General features: G+C 37.6%; 2 protein-coding genes across 2 annotated transcripts; both read right to left on the reverse strand.

Moving 5' to 3' along the window:
* Window positions 1-486: 486 nt before the first annotated feature.
* Window positions 487-4,809, reverse strand: LOC133868558 (uncharacterized). Its single transcript, XM_062305485.1, has 2 exons — window positions 4,257-4,809; window positions 487-1,136 (listed from the first exon to the last, which is right to left on the reverse strand). Exons 1-2 carry the CDS (start codon window positions 4,533-4,535, stop codon window positions 939-941), a joined length of 477 nt encoding a protein of 158 aa, XP_062161469.1. The 5' UTR covers window positions 4,536-4,809; the 3' UTR covers window positions 487-938.
* Window positions 4,810-13,844: 9,035 nt separating this feature from the next.
* Window positions 13,845-15,033, reverse strand: LOC133868902 (uncharacterized). Its single transcript, XM_062305902.1, has one exon. It carries the CDS (start codon window positions 14,958-14,960, stop codon window positions 13,845-13,847), a length of 1,116 nt encoding a protein of 371 aa, XP_062161886.1. The 5' UTR covers window positions 14,961-15,033.
* Between the last annotated feature and the right edge of the window lie 383 nt (window positions 15,034-15,416).

Below are 15,416 nucleotides of genomic sequence, written 5' to 3' on the forward strand. Positions count from 1 at the left end.
GGAGAGGTGTAGAAAAGGTGTAGTGGGTGCAAAATGTTAAGCCTTTGAGCTAATGTATAAAAATAAAAATATTAAAATATTAATTAAGTGATTAAATTTATTATTATTTTTTATTAACTTTAAGCTTTTGAGCTTTACACATTTCAACTTACAAGTGCTGAGGAATGACAATTCCACCTCGTTCTATGTTGCGGATGTATTTGTTTCCTTGATGTTGCAATAATAATCTCTACTAATCATAAATATGGGGTCAACAGCTAGGGTTCTATATATGATAGAATCTCACATACTCTATAATAAAAAAAAATGATTAATATAACATATTAAGTCATATTACCAGAAAACGATCAGTTAGTACTACTCTACCGTGCCGTGAGAAGTTGGCAATTTAGAAAGAAAAATAATCTTTTTACATCTCTATATATAGATCCTAAAGATCCAATGGTTGATATATGAGATGGATGTGTAACGGGTCTAATCTTAAAATTTGACACATGAAATGAGCATCTATTAAGGCCTTTGCTATGCACCTTTTTGAAAATTCTGCACCATACCCAACACCATTTACATTCCTCAGTTTTTTTTTTTTTTTACAAAAGAGAGTAAGAGACTGATCTATCTGATGGCAATGCAATACATATATCTAAAGATCCAAATCATATTTGGGAAATCTGAACATTAAAAGATAAATATGTAATACCAGGTGCACTTGGATGGTAAGTCAGTCTGCAAATTTGAAGGTGACACTTATGCCAAGGCCAGCCTGCCCATTAATGCTATATACAAATCAAGAGCTTTTGGGTAAAAAGAAAAATAGTGCAACCTTGAATACTGTCCGGCCATGCTTGCTTTAGTGTCCAGGGAGTAGTAACACTTGCTCTGAGTGCATGATCATGGTTTGAGCTTGAAATAGCTAGCATGCGATGCGATTCTCATGTTTAGTTTTCTCCTAAGGAGCTTGAGCTTGAGTTTGCGCCCAAGTTGGAGTTTGAGTTGAGATTAGGCAATGAAATATGATGATGGGGAGGCCACAAAAAGCGTGCAGGAGGACATGGCATGGGGGCTGGGTGTGCAATGAAGGTAGGAATATCATCTCCAGGCATCAATACAGAAACTCCACTAGCATACACAGTCATCTGCAGAATTAAGGGATGGCAAACTGTTAAACTATACCTAGAAAAGTCGAATAATGGATATGCGAAGAGCATAACGAATTAAAACATATGAAACCAAAAAGGCGAGTGTTAGAGAATTCTACTTGCAACTGCTGAAGAAAAACCTACCATAAGAAAAGAAAAAAAAAAGCACTAGCAAACCACAAGCCCAGCTCAGGTGGGGTGATTAATGAGTTGCAGGTCAGCCAACTGACACCAGGAGTAGATGAGTTACTCCATTTATCATTGAAAGACTGATGTCAACTGAGCTTGGGGTGATAGGGGAACATCTACACCCCGTGTCGGTATACTAATGTGCATTGCACTGCTACCACTAATTTGAAGTGAAAAATTAACATCATTTTTGGATTTTGAGAACATTGGAAGAAGATGACTACCGAACAACTATACCAAAGATGAGAGAAGATATTAGTGTTAAGAAGTAAAAATACCAGTAAGGCAATTTCACCCAGATAAATGTTTGGGGCATGGCCAATGGCAATTGGCAAGTAAAAACCTATACCTGAATCCTTTAAAAGGCATAAACAGGTCCCAACTAAGCTTTAAAGAAACATTATCTAGAGTATGGAAGTACAGCTGGATCAAATTCCAGTGCTTGCTGTCCTATTTTTTCTATAATTAACACATCATTCCTTCCACATACTCAGCTGACAGGTGAAGACACTGAACAGGGACTTGTAGTCCCCATTTACAAATATTTTAATATAGCACCAACAAATGTAGTGACCCAATATAATTGAATTATTTAAGGATCATTAAGTAGTCGGATTTAGTTGGTACATAATGTAAAAGCATAAACAAACAGCAAAAACAATAAAATAAATCAATTGAACCCAATCTCATGGTAGTGCTTTGATGGTGCATTTGTCTTATTCCTTTATTTTCATTTTTTTTTTAACTTAGTAGATAAGGTAGGAACATTATCCCAATAACTAGCATATGAGTTTGACTTTTTGCATTTCTAGACAAAAGTTTGGGATATAAATGGTGGATGCTGAGAGAAGACAACATTTTATGGGAATAAGACAACAGAAAAATAGAAATAAAAGGTGCACAGTTGATGGCTCCATCTAACAAAATGAGATGCCTTATTAATTAATTAAAAACATTCAAATGGAGCAACATTCCGCTGTAAAAAGACTATATTACATATTTGGATTCTTAGTGTGCAATTTAGCTTGAAACCATATGTATCTTCTAGGTCCCTAGTCCATTAAAACATCCATGGAGTGACACTTTGTGTTCCTGTAACTGTTTCTAGCTTTCTGAATGATTTACTTTTATACTGTCATCATCACGCCTGATAAGTTTCTGAAATCATGAAAAAGTTTCCCCACTGGAAATCCACAAAAACTTCAGGGAATGACTGTGAGACCCATAAACATTTTGGCAGTTTCTTTAGCTTTGCAGTGCAAACTTACCAAGGTGATCTTCTGGTCTAGGTGTTCAACAAACTGACCATTGACTCACAATATAAACCGGTTAAGATTTTTAAAACAATTAAATATTCCTTTTTCTATTGATGACTCTAGATCTGTAGCTATGTTCATAAAGTTGAGAATACATCCTTTGTCGGCTATGTCCAACAAAAAAGTTAGTCCCCTAATTGAACAATTAGCAAGGATCAGTAGGTGGGCCTTGGATGTTCCCAGAAGTATGGTACAAGGTAGTCCCTTAATATGATGCTTTAGACAAATTAATAGGATTCTGTTCCTTTGATGCAATTATAGCATACAGAATACCTTTATCCACAGTTTTCTTTGCTTAATAGATCTAGTTGGAAAACAAGTTGACAACTAAAGGTGGAAATAAGAAGACACTAAACTATTCCTTGCCCACAAACAAAGACAGACTACTTGTCTCCGACCCCGGCACAGACCATGCTGGGTGTCATAAAGATTGGCAGTGATGGGCTAGATGGCATAGGCCACCATGTAAATTCCAAGCACATTTAGTCTCAAGACACTCTTCCTTGGGACCAATCAGCTACCATTTAACTGACAACTACTTGGATGGGGTCATTGCCCGACAATCATAATTACATGACAACACAGTTCTTTGATGACGAAAAATTCACGGGGAAGGTATATGCAGATAAGAAAGAAAATTTAACATCAGCAAGTGGTATACAATGGAGGAAATTCATAAACTTTATCAAACTGGTTTTTGGAACTATTGCACAATGCACAGTGCACCCAGTGTTTGGAAGTAGATTTCACACATGAACTTGGTCTTTGACGATAAGAAAGAGGAACAGTAATTTGATCTGTGACAAGAGTTGGCCAAGTGGAGGAAAAAAAAGACACCCAGAAAGAACATCTGCGTAGAAATCACAGACAAGCAGGAAAGTCATGTTTGGGGAATGGTCAGTACAAGGAAAGGGCAAAAAGAAGAGTAGGGCCATTGGAGAAAATTCAATGGTGAGGGGGGATGTACTTATCCCACTGACTACAGTGGTATATGTGTTTAAATATTTCTGTTGTAATTGGTAATTTGGTGACTAAAAATAAACAAGACTGTGCCTAAAGAAACAAAATACATTAAATAAAGATCAAAGAACCAGAAACAAAAGAGAACTCTGGAAGAGAGAGTGTGAGACATACAAAAAACAAAAAAGAAAAGGTAAAAAATTGAACTAATAGAAGTAGATACTTCAATAATTCCCAGGATACAAGTAACTCAGCTAAAACCCCTGAACCATTTGACCAGCAAAACTTGTAAATTAACCAAAATGATTATCAGAGAGAAAACATTAGGCAGCAGAACTTTATGTCAGAGAAATAACCATCATTATTTAGGAAATAAATAAATAATAAAAAAAAAGCCACTCAAACTGTCCTGAAAAGAAAAAAGCACCAACATTTCTGGTAGAATGAAAGTGCATTCTGCATTACCCTGTTTGGTCCTAGGGAAGACTGAAGAATGAGAAACCAAAAAACAAAAGAACTTTAAAAACTTTTTAGAAAATCAAACATGGAAAAGTAAAGCTACACAGTTGCAAACGAAAATGCAAAGTAAAAAAGTCCCTAATATTAGAACTTTTCTCAAAAAATAAAAGGAAAAATGACATGGGTTGCTTACTTTGGGAGATGGGTGTCCGAGTTTGGCATTGAAGCCCATCTGGGACTCAAGGTCCCGGTGGTTGCGGGCACCGGACGGCGAGAGCGCCTGCGAGGTGGGTCTGAGGAATCTCTCAAAGATGGCCATGATCAAGAACATGGAGATGAGAATGGCGGTGGCAACGAACCCGAACGACACAGCATTAACCGAGTTGTCGAAGTGCCTCAAGGGCTCCTCTCTCTGCACGTTGTCCAAAGGAGCCCCTATTGGTGCCCATGCATACCCTTCTTTTTCCACCATTTTCCTTTCTTGTTGTTTTCCTTTTCCTTCTTCTCAACTCCGAAATCTAGCAGGCTTACACCATGTTTACGTGGTTCTTCTTGGTCATAGCAATGCAGTTTCAGAGAGAGAGAGAGAGAGAGAGAGAGCTTTGGACTGTACTGAAAGCTGTGGCAGTACTTAAAGGCTTTACACCATTACCAAAGCCTTTGCCGTTGTCGGAGTACTTAAAACTTGTGGCTTAGCGAGTGAGTGAGAGAGAGAGAGAGAGAGAGAGAGAGAGACTGAGAGAGGCATGTGAGCTTTGGACTTTTGCTAGCTCTTCCCTTAAATTGGCAAATGGGAATTTTCTTTTAAATTCTTTTTTTTATTTTTATTTTGGCCAATAGTAAAGGTGGAAAAATAGTGAGGACTTGCAACTTTTTGAAACTATGCTCTGAGTTGTGATTAAAGGTATTTGATTCCTTTAATTAAGTAAATCGAGTTAAAATTTATTTATTTAATTTTATATTTAAAAAAAATAGTCCCTTGTGTTTTGGTTGGTTTTAAAATTGACCTCTCAAAGTTTTATTCTTTTTTCTTTCTTTTTTTTCTCTCTATTTCATTCAAAGCATTGGAGTCTTTTGTTGTCAAAATAATAATTGTATTTAATAAAAACCGTTAAATACACATATGACATGGGTTTAAACTTGTTTATTGATAAAAATATATATATATATATATATATATATATTTGCCAAAGAATTAGATGATTTGGCAAGAAACATGAAAGATGCAAAGCTTTCGGACTTTGTAAATTGTTTTCCCTTTTTCCGGCTCCATTTTGCGTAAAGGGCCACAATGCTTCCATTAGAATTTTCTTTTCTTTTTTTTTCGCAATTATTCTGGCTTTGTGTCCATATCAGAATTCGACCAACTTTAAACAACTTTTCATGGCTAATTTCACGATCATGAGCAACATTTTTATCATTTGTTGGATCTCTTTAATTGGAAAGAAAGAAAGACAGACAGACACAACATGCAGTGGGAAAAATATGAAGTCTTAGCCACACATGCGAGCATCCAAAACAGTTGAGGCCCAAGGAATATCTTTCCCCATCTAATTTCCCCCCTTTTGTTTTCCATGAACAGACCATCCAATAATAAACTTGAAGGTTCTCCTTCTCCCACAGAAGAAAAACACCAGTAATGGCCTGGGCCATGCCAGCTCCAACATTTTGCTTTTCTATTTTGTTGTTGCACTTGAGGGGCCCAATCCAATTACTTCCCTAAGCTTGGACTTACATGCTGCAAACTAATACCATTCTTCTCATCAATATTATCAAACTGCCACTCTCATTAAAATTTATAGCTTACAAATTTTGACACGGTTCGCAAATTCAACATGAAATTAGAGAACTAAGGTCGAGAGATATGACATGTTTAATTAAATGGGTTGGATTAGGGTTTAGCTATATAGTCTTTTACCTATGTCTCAGCATGAACAGTGCCCGATACGCGACATTGAGTGCTGATAAATTTTGGCACGATCCTCGAACCCATCACGAATTTAGCGAGTTAAGCCTAAGACTTCTGACCTATTTAAATAAATGAGTCAAGTTGAGGTTAATCTATCTATGCTTCGACACGATTCGAATCCAATATGCAAACATGAATTGCAACTTGTAATTTCAATGTGGGTTTAACACTAATCCACTCTCATTGGGGCATTGTTATGGCAAAGAAAAATGATTGTTTTACAACCATCGACACAATTTCTGTCAAACTTTGCCTACGTGACATTTAAAAAAAATAAGAAAAAAGATGAAACCACCGTGGGGGAAAAATGTCAGGTCATTTTCTTGAAGAAAAAAAACTACTACGTAGGTTAAGTTGGATGGAAGTTGTGTATGTTGTATATAATTTTATACCATGTTTTGGCACAAATCGAGTCGAATACGCGATATCGAGAGCTTGCAATTTTTGACACCATTCGCGAAATTGGTACGAAATTAATGAATTAAGATTAAGAGATCTGACTCATTTAATAAACAAGTCAAGTTAAAATTAATTTATTTATATTTCGACACAATTCAAACTCTACGTTCAACCATAAATTGCACTTGTAATTTATAATTTTAATATGGGTTTAACAAGAAGAATCCTCTATCATAGGGGCATTGTTGTGGCAAAAGGGGCAGTTGTGAAATTAGAGGTGGGAAGTTGGCCAAAGAGGCAGTAAGAGGTGTATGCTAAGCATCAAAAGAGGGTGTGGAACAGTAGGGAATAGAGTAAGAGACAGATCGATTACATGGGAATTGATAAAAACAAAGTACTACGATCACATCTGGTTTGCTTTCCCATCTCGAAAAGGGCAACACAGGTCCCCCCCGAAGGCCAAGGGGTGTCCTACCAAAGGTCCAAGGGTAATGCCTTTATTATGTGTCGTCCGACAAGGCAGTTCATCACCCTTCGTGCCGCACACATCATTAGGGCATTGCTGCTTCACCCCCCTGAATCTTCTTTTATTTTTTAGGTGCTATTTGCTTAAACACGTTACAGAAATCCATTTTTATCTTCTATATCAGCTCTATAATAAGAGTATCAAACTTGTGATTTAAATTTAGAGAAGGGCTTTTATGATTCTATAATGGATTTTACTTTTTTCACAAAATATCTGAGTATTTCATTAATCAAAAATCACGAGTATAAAGTTCTTACATCACAAATCATAAAACTATGCAAAATCATAGTCATATCCTATGACATAGTCATAGATACAAACAAAATTTTTATTATAAAGTGTTATTTATGACTTTCAGCTACGGCTAACTTATGTACAAAAATAGTTAAATAACAGATTTGTTCTGAGCAGACTGGATCTAAGACAATGGTAGCCAAATATCCTAATAATTTATTTAAACCGACCATAAGATATAACTCATCACACTGAACTATCCAGGCCGTGAGGGATAACCACTCACATCTGATTAACCTTCATACTATAAACCGTCCATGATGACAGATCTAAAGAGAATAAAACCCTTATTTAAAACAAAAAACACAACCAGCAAACAGCAGCAGCGACTAGGGATGAGATAAACGGCATAGTACGGAGGTAGATAAACAGATGTATAGCGGAGATGCTATAATTGCTGATATGGTCGGAAAACACCTACAAACAAAAGAACAAACCAGAACGAGAATATGAAGTTAGAAGTAGGGAATAGAAGGATAAAAAGGAGAGGAGGAGGGAGCAGATCTGCTCCCTTGTCCCCTCAGATTTATTTTCTGGAGGGTGAAGTTTTACAATCAATTCTACTAAAACAACCATTTACCCATAAAAAAAGGCTTAAATAGGGCTTTGATGCTTATGGTTTAAAGTCTTTATTTTTTGTTATTTGTGCATCAATTTGTATCACATATGGTATCTAAGTTTTGAAAAATACCGAATTGGTATATCCGTTAATTTTTTCGTCCAAAAAATAACGGTTGTCTACGTGTCAAATCTTAAGAGTAGACACGTGTCATAATATAAAAAAACACCTCAAATGGCCAAAGAAAAATAAAATAAAAAATTAGGGTGTTTGGCCCGGGAAGGGGGGGAGGGTTGGCCAACCCTTTTTTTTTTTTGTTTTTTTTTTTTTTGCCCTTTGGCCTTTAGGGGTGGTTCGGCCACCTTAAGGGCCAAACACCCCAATTTTTTTTTTCTTCGGCCATGGGGTTGGCCACCCGTCTTCTTCTTCTTCTTATTTTTTTAAAGTTTTTAATATATATATTTTTAAAGTTTTATTATTTTTAAATTTTTAAAGCTTTTTATTTTCTGTTTTTTAATTTTTTTACATTATGACATGTGTCTACTCTTAGAAGTTGACACATGGACAATCGTTAGTTTTTTGACGGAAAAAACTACTAGAGATACCAATTTGGTCTTTTTTCAAAACCCCTATATGTGATACGAATTGAAGCACATAGGCAACAAATAAAAATTTTAAACCACATTTACCAAAAATGTGTTTCGCCCTACAAAAAAATCGAAACGCATAATATATTTATGTATATATGTATAATTAATTAATGCACATTTATGATGTGACATTAGTTTAGAGAAAGCTTGAAATATATATAAGAGCAGTGCTACGGAGGAGTAAAATTTTTGGAATTCATTCGGAAATTTTGCTTCATCCAAGCTTTACCCTATATATAATTAGAACACTTTTATAAAATAGCTATAGACCAATTGTAGGTTTAACATTATTCGTTAGATTTTTTTTTTATTTTTTTTTTTATTTTTTAAATTTTCATAACAATAATTGATAGACCGATTCATCATAGGCCCATATGGCCTTGGGCCGAGCCAAGCCCAACTAAAGGGAATGGCCAATACTGATCGATGGTCCCCCAGTCCTCCGACCACGGTCTGAAGCCCAATGACCCCTCAAGCGCTCCCAAACATGTATATTGTAGGAGATTCGTACCCCTACCAAGTTTCGAGGCTCTCTCAACCAAAGGATGCCACGTGTCCGAAGGGTTACACTACGAAAGGCCTTCATAGACCATGATATCTATGCCTAGCAAGTGTACTACAATTATGGTAATCAGTTTATGTTGTTTCCATATATTCTATGTTCTCCATATTTGATGTTCTTCTCATATATTCTGCATTCTTGCCATTTTGTGCGCTTTCCATATATCTTCCACTTTTCTTATTTGACATTCTAAACTTGTCTATTTCAACCTCTATAAAAGGTAGCCACAGCAATAGGTATGGTTTAAGCAACTTTCTCCTTTATTTCTATACTTTATTCTTCATTTTTTTAGAGTTTTATACTGATTTAAGCATTAGAGATTTCTCTTGTTAGCATAGTCGACACAACAAGCCGACAGGCCAACAAGCCTTTTTATCTATTGTTTTCTTTGGCGTGCGGTCAATTGTACTAACAATAATATTAGGCACTTTCATTAAGGTCATGTTTGTATGAAAATCCATGCTTAAAAAGCACTTTGACCATTTGGTTACCTTTAGGCTGAAATTGCAAAGAAAGGTATCAAAGGATGAAAAAACAGAAAGGGAAGGGTGGCTAAAACTTATTCCAAATTTCAATGCGCATGTCAATTGTCAAGTCATTACACAACACAAGGCAGACTCAACTCCCTTCCTAATTATCTCAAATTGCCATTTTCACCTTTTTCTCATAGCGCTTCAAGCATTTGAAGTTTAGAAGAAATTCTACAATAAAGTTTGCATTTTTAATTTATGATTTAGATTGTTATATTTGCATAATCCAAGTCTAATTGTATCTGTTTTTTGTTCATGAATTTATTTATTGATGCTATAATTTAAAAAAAAAAAAAAAAAGGTAGGAATTACAAGGAGCTAGAACTAAATAAAATTATTAAATGATATGATATCATATAGATAAAGTGCAATTCTCTAACTCATAAATTAATAAATTAAATACAACCCAAATCATTGGAAGGTAAAATGAATCAACCCTCAATTTATCCAATCCAATGCATAAAATCGATCAAAGCAATAATGTAAACTTAGATTTTACCATATCAGCTATTCTTGAATTTGGTTAAACAACCTTGACATTAAGAGAAATGTTTTTTCTTTTTTCCTCTTGCCCATCTTCATATAAGAGATGTATAAATTTACTATTGAATCGGTGAAACCATATCACAAGAGATGTGGAAGAGAATGACATCAAACATATATCTACCAATAAAGAGTGCTAGTAGGGTATTATAGTTTTTATCGCAAGTTTTTTTACAAACACGTCAACTACTAAAATGTGGACCGCCAAAGACACTTATCATGTTTATAAATTGATGTGATAATTTCTGTGACATTTATCATGTCAAGCACCGAAATGTAAATTTTCATGTGACAGTCCACGAGATAGTCATTTTCATAAAAAAGAGTAATGATATTTAGCATATTATACAACTGTCACACAACTGGGATGCCGTAGCAGTAAAAAAGCTAGCCAATTGTGTTTTTTTTTTTTTTTAACAAGTAATGATCTAATGGTTGATTTTCACAATCGTATCATCAAGTTTTGTGACAGTCATATAACAATATACTAAATAAAAGTAATGTTAGAAGTCTCTCTTGTGTTCGTCTAATAATATATGACTTTTAAAAAATCATCATTAAGCTTGTGATTAATTATTATTAAATTTTATTCTAATAATGATGACCACAAAAGTAATACAATATGAACTTTTAAAATTGCTCAAATAGCAGTACTCTGCTTTAACATAAATTTATAAAAAGAATAAAAAATAAAGAATTCCAACCATAAATGATAAATCATAAACACCGGTCTTTATTTATTCTCCAATTACAATCCAAGTGGCAAAGAAATGTCAATTTGCAACTTGACGATACTGTAGAGAAACAGTTGGGCAGACCCACCTTCATAGTTGGGAACCCCCCTTTGCGTGAACCCTCGCACATGAACCATGTCGAGGTATGTGCCATTGTCCCTCGATGGCCCCCCCCCCCCCTATGAGCCCCATGGTCCCCACCTCTACTCTTTTCCCACGTGTCAATCCGAGCAATCAAGCTCGCCCTCTGCCACGTGGCATGACCTGGACTTGTCGGGAACCGGGGGAGAAAAGCATTTAAGAAGCAGAGCCTCAATTCCCCTCTCTCGCAACGTAAACAAAAAACCGACATATCAGCTTCTTGTGTCGGCCTTTTCAGGTCCGGAGACACCCACCCAGTCCTCGAAATTGTCCCCCTTTTCAACAGTCCAGATTCCTGTTTGACAGGATATCAGATCTGGGACGTTGATATGGGGTGCTCGCAGTCAAAGCCACACGGGTCAAACATCGGCTTCTCGCGTGCGCGGGTACTGTCGCACGTGTGATTGAGTGTCCATCTGGAAAAATGGTTTTGACAATGACTAGGAAAGATGGAGGAGTGACATGGGTGTGTCAGAGATGGGTCAGTGGTCAGGTGCTCAGGCGGTCAAGGGTCAGGGGTCAGGGGTTGTGAGTGAGTGAGTGAGGGTGGCTCGTGCGAGAGACTGATCCCCATGGCTCACGTGAATGATGGTTTGGTAAAAGCTATGGGTTTGCACTTTCTCTTCTTTTGATGGTGGTAAAAAAGCTTTGGAAGACTTGACCACTTGAGAGCTAGGCCTTGGGCTGTTTTTTTAGGCTCACAAGGCTAGAGCTATGGCCAATGCTCGATTGACCCAAAATCATTTTTGAGGGTGGGTGGGCCCGTTTGCTCTCGGGCATGGCCCACCTAGGCATGGATCAATTGGGTTATTTATTTCCTCTTTGCTTCACGAAGAAGGTCCTGCCCATTTATGGTGGGTTCAAGGGACAAGGATTTTCCAAGAGTTGGGGGGCATAGGGGACATTGATAGGGCCCAATTGGGAAGCAGCATAATTTATGGTGAAGTCATATCCTAGAGCCTAGAGGAGTAATGAATTGTTTGAAGTCATAATCATGATTTGGGTCATTAAAGTTGTAGAAATTGGAAAGACCCTAGTAGTGTGTGTTTGAGAGATACAACACATTATCCAAAGCTTTTCTGGATTAATATAAAGTATAGTAGCTTTCCTTGATGAAGTGACATGATATAACATGGAGACTAATGGTATATGTGAATAAGATTTTAATCATGATTTGGGTCACTAAGTCCTTTCTAATTTTGGACAAACATCATCAATATGCCTCAAATAGATCCTAGTGGCTTTCATCTTTTTAGTATTATGATTTGGTTTTGCACTAAAGCCTTATGATATAAATTCTTTATAGGGCAAAGCTCTTCCTTCCTCGCACTACTTAAATTATCAATTCAAAAGCACTAGAAAGCTAAGGAGTATATTATCTCTAAAGCCCAAAAAGCCCTAAGGAGCCTCAAATAAATGATACATTCTCTTCAAAACTGAGGTACGCTCAAAAGAACAATTCCTACTTCATTTTCTCTTTTTCAGGCAAAATTACCGACTTGACCATCGAAGGCTTTCCCGTTGGGTCCAACCCAGTGCCACTCCGGTGGTTCTCTCTTTGTTTTGCAGGAGGCCCATTGCCCAATCTGACCGCACGAAATTTGGTACCATCAGTTGACAAAGAACACTTGGCTGGCTTTATGACGTGATCCCCATTGTATTAATAATGGAATTTTTTGTTCTAAACTAATCAAGCATTGTTGTTCTTATTGTCTACATGAAGCTGATCAATTACGTTTGTTAATGGTCACATTCAGGGGGTGCTTGCTTTTTAAGGTCTGGTTTGTCACTGGATATTAATATCCTAATTGTAATTGCAAATACAATTACTTCTGTCTGAATTCAATTCGAAGTACAATATTCTAAGACTTGTTCTGTTTGAATTCGGGTCTCGATTAATGGAATTCGCACTCATGGTCTGATAATGCAATTGATAGTGCAGTCAAATTCAGTCAATGGACATGGGCAAAACAAATGGGGACAATCGAGAACTTGTCGGTAGGAGAATTCTTTGATGTTTAAGTTAGCAAAATGAATTGTATAATGCTCAAAGGGAGAGCTAGGGTTTTCTCAGATTGAGTATATGACTATATGAGTATGGGTGTACAAAGAATGGTGATATGACCTTTCCTCGTATAGAGCGTATACTGTTGAGTTTTGGTAGCAGTTAGATTCTGAGTGGTTTGAATATAAGTTGGATTAAAATCATGGTATAGTTATCCTCGGTGCTACAATTCTGACATTCTTTTAGCTAGAGTTGTTGTCTTTATTTAAATTTTTGTTATGCTGATGTGGTTGGACGAGCTATCTAGGTTTTCTCATTTGGTTGAGTCCTGTCACCTGTTCTTTGTTATGTTCCTTTGAGTTGGCTTTTGTGGTTTGGTCGCGACTTCACCGACTTGCAGTGCGTTTGAGTTTTATCATCTTGACTTGAATCTTAGGCTACAAGGTCTGTTTATTTTTTCTTCGGTCGGATTGGTCGATTGTATATTTGGTCTATCATGCTCCATTGAATATGGACCGGATTCAAACTTTTACCAGCTCTGATTGTTTGTTGCTACTTTGTACTTGTAATCCTGCTCCAAAACAATGGCCTACTGCTCTTTGGTGTGTCGTTATGAGTAACTAAATTGTAGGCAAGGCAATGCATTGCCCCTTAAATCAAGAACTATGTATAATTTAAACTCCAGGAAAGGCAAAAGCTTAATTATAGTACAAGATTTTCTTATTTTGTCACCAGGTCAGAACAATCACGTGGAATATTCCCTAGTGGCCACAGGTTGAGCATCCGACCAAGACGCCTATACGGTAAAACTCACAACTGAATTAGTAAAAAACATTACACATTATCACTCAGCCTACCAACTAAGCCAGCTAAAGTTGAACATTAACACAGCAATGGCTACAAAACTCTTTTAGTCCCTCCTCTTCAATGGGCACAACGCTCCTCCAGGCGTCGGTGGTCGCCGATGTGTCGTATATATGGACCCTTGATGTTGTCCTTGACAAGTCGCTAGCCCTCCGGCAGCCTGCCAAGATATATAAACAGGTCCCTATTGGTGCCATTGTGAGGTAAAGCCGTTGATTTGGTTGCCAATCTTCATGGTTGGCCTCCGATGTGTGGGAAATTGGGGAACCCCCGAGGGCTTCTTGTGACCCGGCAACTTCTTCCCATATGTTAACCATGCCAAGCCCATCATACACCTCAATATGGCCCTTCCATGCATTTAGGCAGTCCCCACAGCTAAATAGCCTCCCATTCACCGGGACAATTTGATTAGGTGGAACGTCTAGTTGCCACATCCCCTTCACGAGGTCCCACCTCCTTGCTTGCGTGTCGTACATCTCAGCCGAGCTACGCTCCCAACCAAAGGCCCCCGGGCTTGCATCCACTGGGTCTGCAAATCCCCCGACCACGTGGAATTTACCTTGCCATGTCACCCCGGCACACTTGTATCGCCGTATCATCATGTCAGGCAATGGGGTCCAGATGTCGAGCAAGGGATCATACATCTCAGCAGAGGCAACACCCCTTGCACAGGTCATATCGGACTGCCCCCCCGCCACATAGATCTTGTTTTCGCAAACGGAGAAGGCGAAATCACAACGTGGCGTGCCTAGTGGCGCGCACTCAAACCATTGGTTCGACCGAACATTGTAACGCCACACCCAAGGGAGGATTTTGACATCTTCGTCCACATACTCTTCTGAATCCTGTGTGCCAGGACGAGCACTCTCCTTGTATTGCCTCCCACCTATTATAAACACGTAGTCTCCTAGAGAGACCATTGCAAAGCCCTTCAAGAAATGGCTGTCAGTTTGGCGAGGGATTGAGGTAGCATAGCTCCATGTGTTGTTAGAGGGATTGTAGCACTCTATTCTATTGCATGTGTATGTGTTTTGCCCTTGCTTCCTCTGGCAAAACGACGCATAGATTTGATAGTTTGATGCAGGGCTTTGTGGCGATGGAGGGGAGGGGAGGGAACCCATTGGAGTAGCAAGGGAGAGGAGGATAATACTGGACTAGTAGGGGCTTTATGCTTCTTTATAATTAAGGCAGATATAAGGGGGATGGTTAAGGTGTTTTTTGTGAGCATCGAATAGAGCAAGAACTGGAGATTGGATCTATGTTTTTTCTTGGAGTAATTGGTGACAATTGATCGGATATTTTTGTGGGTTATTGTCTCATTCATTGTCCAATTTTTATAGTAGAAACAACTGACAAGAACGTCTCCGGAAATATCGAGGACTTGTTGATGGAGAATCGAATGACATAATTGGACGAAAATTTTATTAAAGTAACTAATTTAAGATGTATAGTCCCAATACAACATTGGACATAAACAATGTAGAAACTTTTTTTGTTATTTTTCTTTCATCTTATCTTCTCTCAATCTCTCTCCTTCACTCTATCCCTCTGGTCACGTCCAGTTTCGCAATCCTTCC

Source organism: Alnus glutinosa, chromosome 5 (genome assembly GCF_958979055.1).
Source record: "Alnus glutinosa chromosome 5, dhAlnGlut1.1, whole genome shotgun sequence".
Taxonomy (NCBI): domain Eukaryota; kingdom Viridiplantae; phylum Streptophyta; class Magnoliopsida; order Fagales; family Betulaceae; genus Alnus; species Alnus glutinosa.